We start from the raw sequence: 19,412 nt of genomic DNA, 5'->3' as shown, positions 1-19,412 counted from the left end.
CCTGGGAGAAGGCCCTTCCTCCAGTTCAGCTGAGAGCCTGCCTCCTGTGATGGCCCTGTGGGTCCCAGCTATGCCTCAGGGGCCACAAAGCATAGATGTCTGCAGAGGTGGGCAGCGGAAATGTGTTTCCAAGCCCAGCGTTCTAGCCTGAGCTCCCACAGCTGCCTCTACCACTCAGCTGCACAGACTCTGTCCTTCCTGCCCCTTACCTCTCCTGAGGACACTGGACAGGCCTAGCTGCCATGGACGGAGCAGAGCAGATAGACTAGGACCCTCACCTCCCTCTCTTTGCACATTCTACCTCTACTAATGCAGTCTGGGCTCCTACAGACCCTTGTGGGGAATGCCTGGTCTTCTCTCTTTTGCCTCCCTCTATGATTACTTACTTCTGGGTCTGTTCACCCCTCCAGTCAGTCTCCCTTGGCTCTGGGATGTTATGTCCCTGACCCCCTCTTTGTATGAGCCCCTTGGCGCAGAGCAAGACCATCAGTGTGGGCAGAGGAGAAGGAGGATGGCCGAGGCACCTGGAGAAGCAGCTGCTGACCCCTTGGCATGGAGGGGAGAAGTCAGGAGAACTAGAAGAAGGAAAAAGATCTAATGTTTATCGAGCTAGATTTGGTGCCCAGCCCTCCACGTACTAGGACACATAATCTCGTTATTGTCCTTCCTGAGGAGGGATATTGGATATTGTCCCCATTTCACAGGCGAGAAAACAGGCTTTATGTGACTTGCCTAAGGCAATCTCTAGGTGGTAGCCTGGAATTCAAACTCAGGTTTGTTAGCATCAGAGTTTAAGCTCTTTATTCCCTGAAATACAGGAATCAAGGCCTCAGCAGCTGGACTGCTCAGTGCAGGGCCAAGTGGTGCTCTCTGAATGGCAGCCAGCCCCTTCGCCCTGACAGAAGCCCCAGGAGGGTGTGGTTGGGCTACTGAGGTGTTGGTAATTCTGGTATTTGCTGGTTTATGGTACAACAGACCGAATACTTGAAATTGGGACAATACCCAGCAATTCAGGATATGTTAAATGGAAGATGCTTCGTCCCGGGCATCTTTCCATTGTTAAACACCTTGGAGAGTCACATTCTAGAAAAATCTTGGTTCCAGCAGAGATCTTTGAGCATCAAGGGGTGAACTTTATTCTCTTCCAGTGACCTCATACCTCAGAGATGCAGGAAACGTGAGCTGTTTGATTAGAAACGACGTCCCACACTGACTGATGTCCCCCTCCCCCCCCACCTCAGCCACTGTCCTGTCACCTGTCACATGTGCACCACGCATACGCCGGCCCACACACACCAGAGCCTGAGGAAGTGGAGGTCTGAGGACAGTTTTTTTTGAACTCTCAGGGAGCCACAGCCTGGCTTGAATACCTTGATTCCCACAGTTATCTCCAAACCCTGACGAGAACCGTCGTCATTCCTGTGTCACACCCGTGAGCCTGTTGCTTCCACTCACAACTCACTCTACCCCTTGCTTCTGGTTCTCTTTCCCTGGCACCCACAGCTCAACTTCTTCCAGGCCCTCAGCCTGCTTTCCATTCCCTCAGCCTGCTGCCTTCCGTACTTGCAACCTAGTTTCCCCCCGTCCTGCCCCGAGCCTGCTGTTTTCCCTGCCTGCAGACCCATTTCTTTCATGACCCCTGTCTCCAGTCTTTTTACCCCCACGACCTGGTTCCTTCCAACCTGCCGTCTGACGTCTTCAGTGCTCTCAGCCTGGCTTCTTCCCTGCCTGCATGGAGGTTTTCTTCTTTGTTGTATTCACCCACACTGTGTTTGCCCAGTCTCCGCAGCCTGATTTCCCATCCCACTGCCCCGTGCCCTCCTGCCTGCAGCCCAGTTTGCTCCAGGCCCTCTTGGGCACATAGCCATTGTCAGGTCAGGTGCTATGTGTAGGAGACATAGGGTTTCTCCATCAGGGCCTTGGTTCTCAGGGAGGATCAGGGTAAAAGCAGGGCAGTAGGTCCTAGTAAGTCCTCTTAAGCTACATCCCCTCTGACAGCACCCAAGTCTCCCCTCATCCCTAGGCAGCCCATCCTTTAGCAGCCTCACAGGGAGTCTACCAATCCCCAGAACTTTCCACCTCCCTGGCCATCCTCTAGTCCCCTGTGGAGCCATGCCTGGGGGTGGCTGGGAGCAGTGGTGGGAGCAGGGTGGAGGCGGCTCAATCTTTGACCCCCAGTTTTGGTTGTAAGTGAGTCCCCTCCCCTACCATCCACCCTGGTGCCCGGCTGCTGCCTGGGGTGCCTGGTGGGGGCAGGGCTTGGAGCAGGTGGCCCCCAAAGCAAGAGGAAGGCTCATTAGCTTGACCCCCAATCCGCCTCTTCCTTGGGGGTCACTGCTCCCATACCTCTGCCTTGGAGCCAGCCTGCTCCTTCCAAGGCCAGACCCATGTGCAGGGCGGGGGGGCCAGAGGTGTGCTTGTCAGTGATCTGCTGCCCCTCCCCAGTACATCGGTCTCTCCCTGCCTGACCTAGACCACTGGAAAGTTCTTCCTTTGGTCTACCAAAGAGCCATCCTGCTTCAGCGTGAGTCATGAGCCTTCCCCTGGTGGAACCCAAGAGCTAGTAGCTGTTCACACGGTCAACCCTGGAGCCTCCGTGGGGTGGAGAGGGGTGAGGAATGAATGACCGGAGACAGACGCACTGAAGCAGCCAGCTGGGGTTCTTAGGTCCTACGCGCTCCTTCAGTTTGGTGCGGAGGGTGATGTGCAGACTTCTCCCTCCACAGACAGTCTGGGTCAGCTGATGCTGCGAGTCCGTTCTCCGGTTTGCAGGGCAGCAGGGAGGGCTTGGGGATCACTGCTCTGTGTCGTCCTGCGGGGACAGCCGCTGCGGGGACTGAGGGTTGACTGTCTGATGCAGCTGCAGGGAGAGAGGCCTGGGGGGCTCAGTTGGGCTGGATCGTGAACAGGAAGGAAGGGCTTTGTCTGGAAGGCTTCCTGGAGGAGGTTCCCTGTGCTGGGATGCAAAGAGGGCTGGGGAGAGGGAGGTGGGAGGTACACAGTGACCCCAATTCCTGCCCCCACTGACTGAGCGTCGTCCCTCTGCCCTCCCCCATCCCAGAGTCACCGGCCTGAGAAGGAGTGGCCTGTCAGGAGTCTCAAAGTCTACCTGGGAGTGAAGAAGAAATTGCGGCCACCCACCTGGTGAGCTGGGGCTGGGGCCTGTGAGAGCTCAGAACCGATTGGGGGGGTGGGGGGGCTTTGAACTTGACAGGGGTTGGTACCATAGTTCTGAGGGTATGGTCTCCCAGACTCTCGGCCCCACCCCAGACCTGCTGAGTCATGGACCCTGGGGGTGGGGCCAGCAGTCTGTGTGGTAACAAGCCATCCAGGGGACTCCGATGCTTGCTCATGTTTGCAAACCACTGGCCTGGATTGAAATCCTGTCACCCACTACCTCTGGGCCCTTCCTGTGCCTCACTTCCCACATCTGTAGAAGGCAGAAAATAATGGTACACCTGTTTCAGAGGGCGGTTGTATGTTTTTGAGATGGAAAGTGATGCAAGGCCACCATTATTGTTATTAATTGCAGTCGCTAGACCTGGTTTTCTGACTTTCTCCTCTCCTCCCGCAGGCTGTGCCTGGTTGTCTCGCAGGGACTAGGGGGTGGGGAGCCAGGGGCCTGGGAGGCTGGTGTGGGCTGAGAGGAAGAGGTGGTGGCCAGAATGTGCTGTGCTTGCAAGAAGGCCCTGACCTCTGCTCCCTGGCTCTGGCCCAGGCGTCTGGGCTCTGTCCTGGGCACCTGGGCTGGGAGGCCTCCGTGGGCTGACAAATGACTCCACCTGTCCCTCCCCTGCAGCTGGGGCTTCACAGTGGTGCACGAGACTGAGAAGCATGAGAAGCAGCAGTGGTGAGTGAGGGCCCTGGCCTGAGACCCCAGGCTGAGGAGGGATGGTTGCGTGTCACCTTTGGTTGGGTCCCTTCACTATCCACATCTGTGCCCTGCCCGGAGGCCCTGGGCTGGGGAGACAGGCAGGGTGTTCCCTGCTCAGCCTTGGCAGTGTCCAGATCTGTGCCCTACCCCGCAGGTACCTCTGCTGTGAGACGCAGATGGAACTCCGGGAGTGGTTTGCCACCTTCCTCTTTGTGCAGGTACCAGGAGGAGGGTGGGGTCCTGGGAGGCTTCCATTCTGGGCAATGGGTATGTTTGTTTCTTCACTATAGAGGCCACCAATTGCTTCAAGGAGATTTTAAGTTGCTTTTAACTCATTTGTTCATTCACTCAGTAAGCCCTTCCTAGAGGCCATGCTGGTCCAGCCCCAAGCCAGGCATGCTAGAGACAGAGGGTGCAGACCCCCGCCCTCAGGCGCTCCCCAGGTGGAAAGGAACACAGACCTTGAAGTGGCCTGTTCAATAGCCCAGTGTGATCAGTGTGTGGAGACAGAGAAAAGCCCGGGGACCCTACCTGGGGGAGGTGGCGGGTGGGTGGGGAAGGCGGCAGGGAGGGGGTGTCTTGGGAGCTGAGTCTGAGGATGACGAAGCCTTCACCCTGCAAAGGCGGTGGTGGGGGGCGGCTTCTAGGCAGAGGGAACAGTTGATGCAAAGGCATGGCAAGAGAACCACAGCTTGCCCGGCAGGGTGCAAAGAGAGAAACCAGGAGTGCCAGAAGTTGACGCTGGAAAGGGAGGGACTCAGGAGCCAGATCTCAAAGAGCCTTAAAGGCCATTCCCAGGAAGCCGAATTTGACCTAGTCAGCAGTTTGAAGGGAGAGTTTGAAGCAAGAAAATGGTGTGCAGGTTTGCGTCAGAGAGGTCTCATTCTGGATGCGGCGTGCAGGGGAGGAGGAACTGAGGGAGTCAGGTGGCCGCTGCAGTGGGCCAGGTGGGAACTGGCTAGGAAGGGCTTGGAGCCAGCGCAGGGCCAGGGTGGGGGGAGGGGGGTGGACTCCAGCCATAGATTTTAAATGAGAGCTCAGAATTATCTGGGGAAAAGGGAGACAGAACTGTACCAGGGCCCTAAGCTGCACCCTTTTAGCCCTGAGCTTCTTGGTAGTCAAGCCTAAAGGGTAACAGGTGGCTTTCTCGGTTCCTGGTGAAAGGAGGCACACACACGTTCCTCTAGAATGGTCTTCTTGGTGCCGCATTCTTGGAGCAGTCTGTGGACCCGGAGGTGGGAGTTTGTGGGGTAACATCACTGGCTGCGTTTTGCCAGGGATCCCGTCATGTTCTCCTCTAACAGCTGCTTCTCATATTGACTGGGATCAAAGCTGAGGGTGTCACCTCGGCTCATAGCTGGAGGCGTTTCTGGAAAGGGCGGGTGGACCCGGAGCTGAGCGTCCGGCTGAGCTGAGTGCCCTCCTCTTACCTGCTCCCCAGCACGACGGCCTAGTGTGGCCCTCGGAGCCTTCCCGTGTGTCCCGGGCAGTGCCTGAGGTCCGGCTGGGCAGCGTGTCCTTGATCCCCCTGCGTGGCAGTGAGAACGAGATGCGCCGGAGTGTGGCCGCCTTTGCTGCGGACCCCCTTTCTGTGAGTGGCTTTCAGTCCCTGCGGCCAGAGGGCCGGGGCCTGGCTGGGTCCACCTTCCACCTGAGTCACCTCTCCACTTCTGATTGCCCCCCCCGCCCCCTCCCTCTGTCCTCCTACCAATCCTGACAGGCTCTTTTGGTCGGCGTAGTTCACAGGAGTCCCCTCTTTGCCTGGCCCTGGGGGACCCCAGCTGACCTGAGCACTCCCAGGCCAGCATTACAGAGTGGCCGCCGGCCCCTGTGAACCTTCACAAAGTGCTTATGGAATCTGGGCTTCTGTGCCTTCCCACAGCTCCTCCGCAACGTCTGAGCGCGCGGGATCCAGCCCCTGCCTCTGGGACTCTGCTGCCATGAAGCCTTCCTGTTCGGACACCCTCATGCCCTACGTGCCCGGTGTGAGCCAGCAGGGGGCGCATGAGGAAGCCTCACCCCCACGCCCCACATCCTGACTGCAGCACCGGGTTCCCTGGCCAGGAAGTGGAGGGCAGCAGGGTCTGCCTGAGGAGGAACCCCTCATGGGCTCTGTCCAGGTGCTCAGCCCTCCTGGCTTGGCCTTGCTCCCCTGTCCAGGGTCACCCACCCTGAGTTTGAGGGGTTGGAGAGATGGGATGGGCGTCAGTCAGGAACTCTGGGGGACCACCATCCTTGCAGAGGCCCAAGGCCCTGGGGCCCCGCTGGAAGGGTGCCCACCCCCTTGTCCCAAACTCCAGAACAGCAAAAAGTGGATGCTCTAAAGGAACACTCAGCTGGGATGGGGAGGGAGCTCTTGGGTATGTCTCTCCGTAGCCTAGAGCTGGGCCTGGGGGACCTCAGGAGCCCCGTCCAGTCTAGGCTGACTGGGAGGGCCCAGGCTGCCTGGTGCCCCTTCCCCACTTTGGGGGCCTTTTGATAATATAAATATATCTGTATATTTTATCCTGTGTTGCTGAGGCCTGTGATTGGATGGGGGTTTTAGGTGTTCTGGTGTAGGAGGGGCCAGGAGTTCAGGAGGCCCAGACATGAGTGCCTAGTGCCGTGAAGCTGGGGGGACCCGGGCCCTGAGCTGTTTAGCCACAGGCAGAGCCCTGGCCCAGCTCCATGCCATCCCCATTGCACGCCTGTGCAGCCAGGCTGGGGAAGGCTGGTCCTGACCCTGGCCAGGACAGACCCCAGCTGGAGCGAGCCCCTTTCCCTGCTGCAGTCCAGAGTCTGGGCCAGGGCCTGGGTGTAGCCTGTGAGGGACTCAGGGCAGCCCCCCACCAGCTCCTCTGAGACACAAGGTCACAGAGTCACAGGAGCTTTATTAAATTAGGAAGAAGAGTCTCAGGTGTCCCTTGATGCCTATGCATGCCCCTCCAGAGGTGGGCCCTGCCTTACCCCAGGAGGCTGCCCTCACTGGGCACTGCCTGGTTATCTCCTCCAGGAAGACAAGGCCCTGGCAAGTGGGGGAGATAATGAGCTGTTCAGAGACCTATTTGGGACTCCCTGGGAAGGGGCCAGACACCACATTCCTGCCTCTGCCTAGTGCCTCATTACCGGCCTCTCTCCAGGGGCTCAGCAGGCAGACAGGCTGACCTTCCAACCTTAGCCTCAGCCAATGGGGGCTGGGCAAAGGAGGTGGAGATGGGTCACATGACCTCTGATTCATAGGATCCGGCTCTGGGGAAGGCCAGTGGATGGATGGGGTCTTGGGGACCTGAAGGTTCCTCCAGGTTCCATGTTCCAGGCTCAGCCTCCCCCTGAGAAGGGGAGGTGGATGCCAGACTGGAATGGGTTTCCTGGCCAGTTTCACAGGCTGGGGCTAAGCCCCTTAAGTCTCCCCCTCTTACCTGCCTGCAGCTGGGACAAGATTATTGTCCAAGTGCTCAGGGGCTGGAATTCTTCCCTGGATCTGACCTTGGACTGACCAGCTAGTTCTGAAGCATAGAGAGAGGGTGGGTGAGACTGGAAATGCCCCAATGCCAGGAGGCCAGTGTCACTGCCCAGGCTCAGGGATAGGCTGCAGTGACTCAATTAGGCCACCAGGGGGCAGCCACGGATAGCTCAACATTACTGGTCCCAGAACAGGTTCTGGAGACCCCAGTGTGGCTGTCCTGGCCCAGGCCTTGTTCTGTTGGAGTGTGGGGTGGGACGGGCCCTGCCTTTGACTCCAAGACTAGTGATATTCTGGAAGGCAACACCAAGTGCTTTGGACTCCCGTGATCTAGGAGCCGGAAAGAGAGTAGCCCTTTTCCAAGTACCCACTGTGGGTCAGTACCTGCGCTCTCTGCACTGTCTCCGCCTGGCAGGGGAAGAAAGGCTCAGAGAAGGGAGGTGACTTGCCCAAGGTCACGTAGCTCTCCTGAATCAGGCCTGAGGTCCATTTCTACAATCCCACTTTCAGGGGGAGGGGGTCTCCCTCTTCCACATCCCTCCTGATTTCAACTCTTCTCTCTCCTCTTATAAGTGGCCCCATATGTCTCCTGGGAAAGGGGATCTGAACTGTCAGGAGTTAATGATAACTTAAAGTGCTTTCCCTTGGGATCGGGGACGACGTCCCAACAGGAGCCTTCAGGCCTCAACCTTAATGAATTATGGCAATGACAACAGATGATGGGTGGATTAGGGCAGGAGGCTCTGCTGGTCTTGGTCACAAGGATTCCTAGAAATGGGGCCTCTTGGGACCCTGAGTGGTTTATATTCACATATTTGAGGTTGGGATTGGGGGGAGGGTGAGGGGTAGGATGTGTGAAGATCCCAGAGCTAGACCGGCTGAGGGGTGGGGAGCAGCTCTTTCTGGAGGAGGAGGTGCCCCCAAGCTGGCCCTGAAAACTGGAAGCCTTGCCAGGTGCACATGGTAGGGAGGGGTGCAAGCCAGGGTGAGGGTAGGTTGAGGTGTTGGTAGAGAAGGACCGGGTGACCCAAGTCTGGGCCTGATCGCAGGGGACCACAGTGAGCCCTGGGAGAAAAGGCTGTGGCAAGTCAGTCTGGGTGGTGAGAGCATTATGGAGGGAGAGGGAGGAGGGAAGGGGGGAAGGGCTGGGTGATGGGGTGGGATGTCTGTCTATCTGTCTGTCTGTCTCTGCTACCTCCTTCCTGCTCAACCTGCCCACACTGCAAAGTGTTCAGCGGCCTTGGAGGGCCTCCAGGCCCCGGGAGACCCCCAGGCTATGCAGGAAATCAATGGGGCAGGGGAGGGGAAGATGGGCCCTGCCTCCTCCTTCCCCCAGATCCAAGGGATTGGCAGGAGGCCTGGAACTGAGGCTTTCTCACCTGGCCCCATGCTCTGGTGGCTCCCGAGCCCCCTGCCCACAGCTGGAAGTTTTGGAAAAACATGGGTGTGGATGCCAGTTAGGCAGATGCCGACGCTCCCACGTATAAGCTCTGGAACCTTGGCTGAGTTCCTGAGGTTTCTGATCCTCACTGTTCTCATCTACTTTGGAGATATTAATAGTACCTACTAATGGGAGGATTAAATGAGCTAATATGTGTGAAGTACCAGCACTATCCCTTGATAATCCCCTTCCCAAACATGTCTGGGGAGACATAGCATCCAGAGTCTTCTCCAGGCCTAATATCTTTTACTTCAACAAGCACTTCTTGAACACGTACTTTGTGCAGAGCTTTACTGGACACTGAGGGGGAGCAGATAAGTAAATGCTGGAGGCGGGGCGGGGAGAGGGAGCCCTTCCGGCAGGGGTATTGATGAGGAAAGACTCCACAGAGGAGGTGAGGCTACAAAGATGAGCAGATTTTTACAGGTGGAGTTAAGAGGGAAAGGAAAGGTGTCTTCAGGAGAGGGAACAGCATGAGCCAGGGGCAAGGTGATGTGACCCTGCAGTGATCAGCCCATTGTGGGTGCAGCTCAAGTGCCCCGGGTCCTATCCCCCATGCCTCTGGTGTTGGGGGCTTTGCCTTTTTTGCCTCTTAAATGTAACCACATCCCAGTCAAATGGGCTCCTTGGGGTCTTCCCTCAGCAGAACAAGGAATAATTCCTATTCCTTTAGCTAGCTCTGTGACCAACGTGTGATCCAGGCCCTAATCTGGGGAATGTCTGTCTGTCTGTCGCACATATACACATAGGTACGGCTGGCATGAACCCCCCAACCTCTCCTCCAATATGACACTTCCTTCAGGAAGCTCTTCTGGATTGTTCTTCCATACTGTGCGTACTTAGAGTATGTGGGCCTATGCCCAGTCACTTGGCCCCAGCTAGGGCCAGGCCCGGGGAGGAGCTACCGGAGCAGGGCCCCCTGGTCAGCCCGAGCTGGTCCAGCCCTGGCGTGTCCCCTCTCCCATGCCACTCTGAGCTTGTGGAAATTTCCACACTTTCTTTGCCCTGGTTACAGCTCCTCCTGCTCCGTTTGTCACCCTGGAGACCTGGTGATACGGGCGCACACAGGCCGCACACGCGCACTCATGCCCTGCACACCTCAGCCTGCACTTCCAGATATGCTCGCGCACGGCACGTGTCTGAACGCCCCCACAACAAAGCTCTCTAGGAAAATTGCCCCCACCCTTCTCCTCCTCCACTCTGTCCTCCCACCACCAACCACCTCAAAACACTGAGACCAAAGAGATGGGCTGGACGGCCCTCCCACCACTTGTCAGCCTGGGAGGCACATCCCACTCCCTGACTACAGCGTCCTCCTTCCCCACCACCCGCTTTTCCCTCCGTCTGTCTCCTCAGCTTCTCAATCCTTCCCTCTCTGCCACTTCTCTGCTCCTGTCTCTCTCTCCCTGCGCCTCAGTCATTCGGAGTCCTCTCGGCACTCTTTCGACCCCGTGAGGTAGAAACTGTGCTTCCTCCCTGCCCTCCCTCCTGGGGGCTTTCGGTTGGGGACCTCATGGGGGCTTATGGGGACAGAAGGACAGGCCTAGGGGACCCAAGGTCCTGAGCCTCCAGATCCTGTCACGTCAGCCCCTCCTCCTGTGTGCCTGGCACCATGGAGACCAGCGTCATGGTAACACAGCTTGGGTGGGCACAGCCTCCCTCCTCTTAGGGGGCCCCCCATGGCCTCCTGGGAGCTGCCAAGCGGCTCTGAGGAGATGGGCCTTGTGCTGGCGCCCTCCCCCAGCTCATACCAGCCCAGGATACCCCCACCCTGACCATCTGTACTTGTACCCCAGCTTCCAATGCCACAAGCCACAAATCCCCAGTTGGGGGGCGGGAGGGTGGATTCTCTTGCAAACATGAGCTCCAGAGCTGGGGACCTTGAGGGTCTTTCATTGACTGAGAGCTCATTTATTGATTGAGGACCAGAGAGGGCAGGGGCTTGCTCAGGGGAACACAGCAAGTCTGGCCAGGCTTCTGACTCTCAGACATTGGTTCTTTCCTCTGGGTTCCCACCTTCCACCCGGGTCAGTGGTTACTGGGGCAAAGGGGTCATTCCACTCTCGGAGGTCTCCAGCCAGATGCAAATGATAATGCTGATAAGCCACAATGAAGCACCCACCACTTCCTGGGCTAAGGCTTTGCATGTGTTTTCTCATTTGATCCTTGCAACAAACCCCAGGAGGAAGATATTCTCATTTTATAGCTGAAGAAACCAAGGCATGGACTTGACCGTGTCAGGTGACTAATAAGTGGTGTGGCTGGGAAGGAACACAGGTCCTTCCCAGATGGTGCAGGTGAGCCAAAGCTTCATGCCCAGTGCCCTCCCCAGCAGGCACTCTTTTTCTAAGTCCGTGACAAACCATGTTTTCAGTTCTGTCTTTCCTTCTGGAGAGAGTTCACGGGGAGGATCTGGGCTTAGTCTAAGTTTGGCCCTAGGGTTTCTAGAAACCAGGGGGTTATTTTTCTAAGAAGGTAGAGAGGGAACAGAGACTTTCTAGTGTGGTTAGCCCTAGGGAGGACCTCCCTCGAAGTCCAGCAATGCAAGCTCACAGATCCCAGGTCCACGTAGAGTCATGTCCAAGCCCAGGCTGGAGCTGTGTGTTGGAGGGAGGAGACCCTGCCTCCCAGGCCCAGCCTCAGCTTGTCTACCGACCTTGATGGAGTCACAGTGCAGTTGCCTCCCTCCTGGCTTATGTAATCATTCAAATATAGCAGCTGCCGTTATCCCACTGAGTCACACCCCCTCCCGCCCCCACTCAGGTGCGGGGAGTTAAGGGGGAAGAGGTAGATTAGGGCTGAGTGGGTAGATCAGGGCCTCCTGGAAGGAGGATCCTGGTGTGCCGCATTGGAGGCCGGTGGAGATGAGGAAGCGGGGGCCAGAACCCCAGGGAGAGTAAATTCTTTCCCAGAGTATGAAGCCACAGGGGCCACGCCTGTTCGGACCTATCCCTGCTGGAACGCCACATTCCTGGGGATGCCTCCCCAGGGTCACGAGCTGTATCCACAGCCTTCTTTCCTAGTCCTGTGCCTCCATGAAAGAGGTGAGGAGGAGGAGGGAGAGGTGGAGGATTACAAAGAGGAGGAGGTAGTGGAGCGGACAGTGGCCAGGGGTCCCTGGTCCTGGGTCTAGAGTCCTCCTTCTATTCACTGTGTGACCTGGGCATATTTCTGCCTTCTTGCCTGTTTCCCCCTCTGCACCATAAGAAGTTGGATTCCACTGGCTCTGGCATCTTGTTGTGCTGTCTGGTCCGTATTCCTGGAGATGACCTCGACCTTAGGCAGAAGGCACTTCCAAGCATCTGGTCTAGCCCCATCCCTGGCTGACTTCCCTCTCTTCCTTTTCTTTGTCCATCCCAAACCTGTCCATCCTCCATGGGCCAGTTCAGCACCCCTGCTCCCCACCAAATCCACAGGGCAGTGGAGACAGGAAGGGTCACTGGGTTCTGGGCTGAGGGGCTGAATTTTGACTGCCTCTCCCCTTCCTGAACTGGCCATCTGCTCCACCACTTCATTCTCCTGCCCAGCAGGAACGAGATGCTTACTCCCCCTGTGTGAGGTCGCCCCTTCTTTCATAGTTCAGCTCAGACTGACCCTGGACCTGAAGCAGGCCCACACAGTGCCTCAGCCCTCAGCTCTGGGTCCCCAAAGCCACCTTCCTGGGGTGCTGAAGAAGCCACACCAGCTTAGAGCTGTTCTGGAGCCCGGGGTGGCTTTTTGTCCCTTTGTCCACAAGGGCCTTGTCACCCATGGCATGATGGGGTCTGTGCTTAGTGTGGGAACACAGGGAACTATGCCAGGCCCTTGGCGAGGATTGGTGGCCTTCAGGCATTGTCCTTGGAGTCACAGGGGACATCTTCCAGGCTGAGGGGGAAGCAGAGGAGCACTGTGAGATGGCTCAGAGTTTTCCACTCACCGCCCCCCCCCCCGCCTCCTTGGGCTTTAGTTGCCAAGATTCAGATGCAGGGCCCCTCCTGGCTCTCAGCCAAAGGGAGTCACCCAGGGGTTTTCAGGCCAAGCCTCCATGAAATCCATGTTCCGCCAATTACCCGCCTTCCCCCGAGAAGGCTAAGGGACACTCCATGGCCACAGCCTACCCTTGGGCGGGGGTGGGCAGTGGTTCCCACAGAGTGGGGCAAGGAGTCCCCCACACCATCCGCCTGCAGCGTTTTCTTGAGGCCTTGCTCTGATGTAATCCTGCACTGAGCTCTCAAGCACTGTCTCACTTCCACACTCACATGTATGTCCTTCCTACTTTCCGCAACATTTCTCACTCGTACCTGGTGAGGCTGCCCAAAGGCTGTGGACTGGGGCTGAGGTGACTAGGACTTTGGCCTGTCCTTGAGGGAAGTGTGATCCAGTGGAAGAAATGAGGTGACCCTGAGCAGGGGGGTGGAGTGGCGGGACAGATGACAGGGAAGAGGGAGGCAGCCAAAGGCTGCTCAGCTCAGAACCCAGTGGTCCCTCCTGCCCACCCTGTCCCCTGGGCAGGGTGTGTGCTGAGCTGATCCAAGAAGAATAGGCCAGGATTTGGGATGGGCAGAGAAAAGCAAGAGGAGGGTGGAGTCAGCCTGGCAACCAGAGGGTACCAAGTCAAAGAGGAAGAAAGAACTGGCGCACGCTTAGGGACTAGACCCTGCTCCGTGTGGATCAGAGAATGGAGAGGTTGGTCGGGGCCGAACACGAGAGACTTCAAATACCAGGCTGAGGAGCTCGGCCTTTATCCTGAAAGCACTGGAGAGGGTTTTGAGGAAGAGTTACATGACCAGCTAGGTAGGGAGTCAGTGCCTGGTGCAGGGTGGAGTGGAATGGAGGGGCGGAGTTGGGGTAGGGAGCTGGAGAAAGACCAGAGGAAGGGAAGGAAGCTGGACCTGGAAGGATAGAGGCAGTGGATAGAAGAGAGGATTACAGAGGGAGAATTAACAGTGACAGATTTGACACAGGAAGTGCAGGAGAAGGAAGAGGCAAAGAGACTTTGAAGTTTCCAGACGGAATTAGAAGTTTGCTGATGCCTTTGATAGAGACAAAAGATATGTTGGATGTTGAATATTTGAGTGTGGGGGCCCCCGGGGTGGTCCCACAGATGTCCAGGAGGCAACCGGAGCCCAGGGGAGAGGGCTGGGCCGCAGGGGGCCCTCGGACGGAGCTAGTGCGTTGGGGGAAGGCTCCAAACTCCCTGAGGGTGGGGTGGAGAAAGAGGAGAGACAGGGCCTGGTGCTCCTCTGAGGAGCACCCATGTTGAGGGAGCAAAGATAGGATGAGCCAGCGAGAGAGACAGAGGTTGGGCCGTCTGGAAGGTGGGAGGGAAACAGCTGAGCAGGAAGGGGGCGGGAGAGGGCCCTCAGAAGAAGCCGCTTTCTTTGGCAATGAGGAGGTAGCTGGAGCCTTGCAGTCCTCGCGAGGCAGGGGGCGCAGGGCGGAGGCTGGATCCCAGAGGCTGCATCCTCCCATCACTTTGGGCAGCCACCCGCCTCCCAGCTTCCTCTCACCTCCCGCCAGCTCCCCGGACTAGCAGGCACGGTGTCTGCCGACCGGCTGCAAAACGCCGGCCCGGGGCCTGTGAGCGTGGCACGCCCGGATCAGCACCCGGGAGAGCGGCCGGGGCCGGCGGTGGGGCGGGGCTTCGCGGGGCGCGGGGCGTGCTCGGGGCCTGGGGTTCCTGCCGCGCCCGCCTGGCAGGCTGCAAGCCGGCGGGGGAGGAAAGAGCAGGCCGGGACACTCCGGCCCTCTCCCCTTTCAGAAGCATCCCCCCATCCTGGCACTGCCCTACAGGAGCCCCTACCCCAACATTTGAGGCTGTTACTGCCTCTGCCCCATCAATTCAACCTCTTCAGGGGACGGGACTTGACGGGAGGGGAGGAAGACTATTCATTGGGAACTTGACAGACATTTCCAAAGCCTTACCACTCTTTGAGCTTGGAAATTGTGACCTCTCCTTTCAGGTGAGCAAACCAAATTGAAGTTCAGAGAGGTTAAATGACTTGCCCAGGGCACATGGCAGAGCTGGGATCTGAACTTCCGCCTGCCTGGCTCTAAGTCCTGGAGTACCTCGTTTCTGCAGCTGTGGAGTCTGGTGTGGCAGTGGGGTGGGAGGAGACCTTTCCTCCTCCCTGACTTGCTTGAGTATATTCCCAGGAGATTTCTGAAGATGAGGCCTCCACCATAGTTTCCAGAGTGGGAGGGCAGAGAAGAGGCTGAGGGTAGGTGAGGTCTCAGTGCACCTGCTTCCCCTGTGCCCAGGAGGTGCCCTCCTTTGAACTCTTCTGACTCAGCTTCTTCCTGCCGGGCTCCTTGGGGCATGAAGGGGAACCATGAGAGGCCAAGTCTGGACGTGGGCCAGGGCCTGGGCTTTCTGGGCCTGAAAAATGCCTTCCCAGCTGACAGGCATGGAGCAGTGAGGTCCCAGGTATGGGTCAGGCTGAGAAAACAGTTCGGCCAGAGCTTTCAGAGGTCTGAAAGTCTACCTTCTGGGGCCACAGTGGGGAGCAAAAGCTCCCTCCCATTTTCTTTCCTGACACTTCGCAAGCCATGAGAAAACTGCTTTCTGTCAGCCTGGACAGGCCTCGTGCATGGGCTGGGTCACTCCTGTCCATCCCACCACCACTGTGCACCCCCGTGCCCATTCACAGGGGCTAGGTTTTCACTCCGTCTCGTGGACTTTGCAGCCTGGGTCCTGGCGTGTGGGGCAGGGGATATTGCCCCCACAGGTCAGAGGCGTGAGGTTATTGGTGAGTACACCCCCTTCTCCTGGGGTCCTTTAAAGACCCAGCTGGTATTCTCTCTTACAGAAATGCTCACCAATCCCAGACTGAGTCAAGGGCCCTCTTTGGGCACCACGGACTCTGTGTTTCTGTCACACTACAAGTCTCCCCCCAACACACACACACACACACCTTGACTGGGTGCTTCTCCAAGGCAAGGAACAGTCTGAGTCATATCTAATGAAGTTGGCCAATGGTAGGTGTTTGTGAATGAATGAATGAATAAGTTAGTGGAGGAGCCAGTATTTGAACCCCCATTTCCTGCCTCAAAGTGTGGAGCTTTTTCTTTTATGTCCGACAGGCTCTCTACTGAGACAACCCCCTACTTGTCCCGTTGATAAAATGACCCCATTCCATTGGGTTAAGATTTCCTCCTGAGGAGTCCTCTCTGGCAACAGGGTCCAGCGGGCCTTCTCCCATGCGTATAGCCTGTGGACAGGGAAAGCCACGTATGTAGGCAGGCTGTGGCCTGGGTGCCCACAACTCCTAGGAGAAGTTCATGCTTCTGGGCACCTGACTGGCTTATTCAGTAGAGCATGTGACTCTTGATCTCAGGGTTGTGAGTTCGAGCCCCATGTTGGGTGTAGAGATTACTTAAAACAAACAAACAAACAAACAAAAAATGCATGCTTCAGCATCAGGTCCCACAGTGTCCCAACTAAGCAGAGCCACCAAAAAGTGGACTCTGTGACAAGACTCTGAGTCCACAGGCCGTTAGCAAAAGCACCCAGAGTCCCCCCCATGTACCCAGCTCCACACTGGGGATGCACCCCAGGACATGATACAAACTCAGTAAGGGAGCCCAGAGGAGCAGGTTCTGCCTGGAGGACTGGCCTTTCCGTACTTGAGGAGGGCTCAGAGGTGTCCCTGTCCCCGAGGGCCTCTAAAATGGGGTAGCACAGGGTCTGAGTCCCATCCATCTGCCCCTCATCCCCAGCCCCCATTCTAGTCCGTGCACAGTGCAAATCCTTCATCCTCGTACTCTCTGGGCTCCTCTATCTGCTTCTCTCTCTCTCACTCTCTCTCTCCATCTCTACTTTTTTTTTCTTTTCTTTTCTGTCTTTGTTCCTCTGTATGTGTTTTCCCTATGCCTCTCTGATCTCTTTATATCTCCATCTTGATCTCTGAGGCTCTGATCCCTCTCTTCTCTCCTCCATGTATTTCTCTCCTTCCTGTTTCTCTCTGTCTCTGTCTGTTCCTCTGTGTGTGAGTCTTTCTTTTCCTCTCCCAGCCAGAGTCTCTCTCTACCCCTCCCTCCCTGTCTCCCTCTCTGTCTGGGCTTCTCTGTCCCTCCTCCCGCCTCCCTCCCCCTTCTGCATTATCAGACCTGCTCCAGTCTCCTCCCAGAGCCAGCCTAGCGGCAGAGGCAGTGGAAGCAGGAGAGGTGGGAGCGACGGGGGCAGCAGCAGTGCTGGCCCAGGGTTTTGAGTCCAGGCTGAGTTGGGGACAGGCTAGCGCTCTCAGTCCCTGTGCCTGCTGGGCCAGGCACCCTGCCTGGAGCCCCGGGCAGGGTGGACAGGGCAAGGTGCCACCTTAGTCTGGCTGGGGAGGCAGACGATGAGGAGCGATGGGGCAGGCATGCGGCCACTCCATCCTCTGCAGGAGCCAGCAGTACCCGGCAGCGCGACCGGCTGAGCCGTGAGTACCATCGAGGGCCTGGGGTTTGGGCGAGCGGCTGCAAGACGTACCATGGACAAGGGTCCTGGGAGTGCCTGTGAGGAGCTGGGGCTGGCGTGGAGCTGAGCCACGTGGGAGGATCAATCTTGCTCCTGGGTGCCTGGTTGCTGCACTGTAGCCTGGGGGGCCTCTGCACAGGGCTGGGGGTGTCTGGCATCAAACTAGGGGGTGATGGGGCTGGGGTCCCGCAGAAGGGGCTGGGGGAGGGGTTGGTAATGAACCTGAATTATCCTTCCAGGGGCTGGGGGTGGGGGAGGTCTGCAGGGAGTTCCAAGGAGCTCCTGGGGGGCTGAGATAAAGTGATTAAGAACCCTGGAGAAGGATGAGATGTCTGGGACCCTGTGTGTGTGTGTGTGTGTGTGTGTGTGTGTGTGTGTGTGTGTGTGTGTGTGTGTGAAAGAATAAAAGAGGGAGAAAACAAACATGAATTTGAATGAGTAAGAGTGGCGCTGGAACAGAAGAGGGTCTGGGGCAACCGCCTTTCATGGGATTGGGATTCATAGCCACCAGTTTAGGCAACTTTACCCTCAAAACACCTGTCCCAGAGAAAGCCATGGGGCTGGTTGAATGAGGCCCCTGTGCACCAGCCTCATGTGTGTCCACATGCGGGGTGGGGGGAGTACTTGTGCAGGTAAGTGGGGGGTTCTGTAGAGGTGGCCCTCCACCATCTGAGGGCTGCCGAGGTGGGGGACAAGTGACATGTGTGTCTCCAAGTCCGTGGAGGTGCAGGTCCATGCCTGCACATGAAGGTACATGTATGTGTACATGTGCGAGGTGCAAGGGGACACATGGGGTATGGAAGGGCCTGTGGAGTCCTTGGTGGTCGGGTGGGCAGTAGCCTGTCAGGATGTGTGAGCAACGCTGTGTGACCGTGAGAGTTCATCTGTACGCGTGTCAGAGCAGGGTGCTCTGTGTGTCGGTGCGGGTGGGTGTGTGTTAGTGAGTTTGTATGTTGGCATGCATGTTAATAGATGTGCTGCATCTGCAAAATAGAGTGACACAGTACTGAGTACGGTGTTTGATTCCATGCACATTCATGTTTGTGTGCTCCTTTGCTAGCGTGTGAATATCAGTGTTGCTAATATTCACTGTGTGCATATAGACGTGGATGTCTGTTAGGCTAAGTGTTCGGGTGTAGGTGTGTGATCCTGATGCTGGTGTGCGTGAGTGTGTGTGTGTGTGTGTCTATGTGTGTGTTCATCCAACTGTGTGTGGGTTGCTGTTTCCTTCCCCTGGTGGTTGAAGACACAGCTGGGACACTGTGGCCCACTGAGGCAGGGCGGGGGTGGCTGAATGTGCGACCACCCCTGTGAGCCCAGGACAATTCATTCTCCACCCTGTGGGGAGAAGCAGAAAAGAAATAGACCATAATGGCTCTGCCCTCTGGGGCCTCCTCAGCTTCCTAGACATAAAATAGCTTGCAAATAATTAAGCATAAAGATCAGGATCAAGCTAACAGGTGGGGGTGGAGTGTGAGCACCATAAGCAAAGGCCCTGGGTGGGGATGGGGCCCGTGCCTGGAGCCAGGAGGAGGCTGAAGGGAGGGGCAGCGACCTCAGCCTGCAGCACTTAGAACTCCAGACCTCTTGGGCTTTCTCCTGAGGGCCCTGGGGAGTCTGAGAAGGTTCCGTGTGGTGGAGGGACAGAATCAGGTTTGGGTTTTAGAAAGCTGCCCTCATACTACTGTCACAGTTGAACTGGAAGAGAGCGAGGGGGCAGGGAGGCCAGGGTGGAGGCCAGACCGCGTGGGCATCTAGGAGGTCTGGGGCCGGGGGACCAAGGGGCAGATGACCAGGGCCTTTCCGAAGGGAGAAGTTGGAGGGCCTGGGGAAAAGGATGGGACGGGGAATGTCAAGGTGGCTTGGGCTTGGACGCAGGTGGGAGGTGCGGTGGCAGGACCTCAGGGGCTCAGGGTGTTAGAGGGGAAAAGCCTTTGGAAAGTCAGGCCAATGGGGTAGCAGGAGAGATCCCCACGGGGTTTCTAGCCTGGGTGCCGAGGGTTGGAAATCATGGAGTTGCCTCTTCCCAGACAGGGAAACTGAGGCTGTGGCTTCATCCACCTCCTCTGGCTGTAAGGCCAGGGCTGAAGCTCCTCAGCAGATGCGAACCTCGGTCTCCTTTCTCAGGCCCTGCAGGGGACCTGTGGGTTGCCTGAGCTGGGTCGGCTTGGTGAGGGTTAATCGCCTTTTTGCTCCCTGCACCCCCCAGTTGCCCCTG

At 57.3% G+C, this 19,412-nt stretch overlaps 2 protein-coding genes across 13 annotated transcripts in view; both read left to right on the top strand.

Annotated features, from left to right (window-relative positions):
• ARAP1 (ArfGAP with RhoGAP domain, ankyrin repeat and PH domain 1) overlaps positions 1 to 6,379 on the top strand; it is a 62,853-nt gene extending 56,474 nt beyond the window's left edge. For 7 of the 11 annotated variants that reach the window (XM_006730435.3, XM_006730434.3, XM_031024948.2 and 4 more), the window contains 5 exons: positions 3,062 to 3,144; positions 3,800 to 3,850; positions 4,029 to 4,092; positions 5,316 to 5,465; positions 5,757 to 6,379. In XM_006730435.3, coding sequence (XP_006730498.1) covers positions 3,062 to 3,144; positions 3,800 to 3,850; positions 4,029 to 4,092; positions 5,316 to 5,465; positions 5,757 to 5,774 — 366 coding nt within the window. In that variant the 3' untranslated portion in view covers positions 5,775 to 6,379. Of the gene's footprint in view, positions 1 to 3,061; positions 3,145 to 3,799; positions 3,853 to 4,028; positions 4,093 to 5,315; positions 5,466 to 5,756 lie in introns of those variants that run through there. The other 4 variants (XR_004074710.2, XR_004074709.2, XR_014138726.1 and 1 more) reach the window with 3 other exon arrangements.
• Positions 6,380 to 16,865: 10,486 nt separating this feature from the next.
• The window catches only part of PDE2A (phosphodiesterase 2A), a 90,296-nt gene continuing 87,749 nt past the window's right edge, over positions 16,866 to 19,412 (top strand). For both annotated transcript variants that reach the window (XM_006730431.3, XM_031024947.2), the window contains exon 1: positions 16,866 to 17,156. In XM_006730431.3, the coding sequence (XP_006730494.2) occupies positions 17,086 to 17,156 (71 nt within the window). In that variant the 5' untranslated portion in view covers positions 16,866 to 17,085. The remainder of the gene's footprint in view (positions 17,157 to 19,412) is intronic.

The sequence above is a fragment of the Leptonychotes weddellii genome, chromosome 11 (genome assembly GCF_054177405.1).
Source record: "Leptonychotes weddellii isolate Sample4059 chromosome 11, ASM5417740v2, whole genome shotgun sequence".
NCBI lineage: Eukaryota > Metazoa > Chordata > Mammalia > Carnivora > Phocidae > Leptonychotes > Leptonychotes weddellii.
Note: the sequence above shows the minus strand (reverse complement) of the source record. Positions and strands in the feature narration are given on the sequence as shown.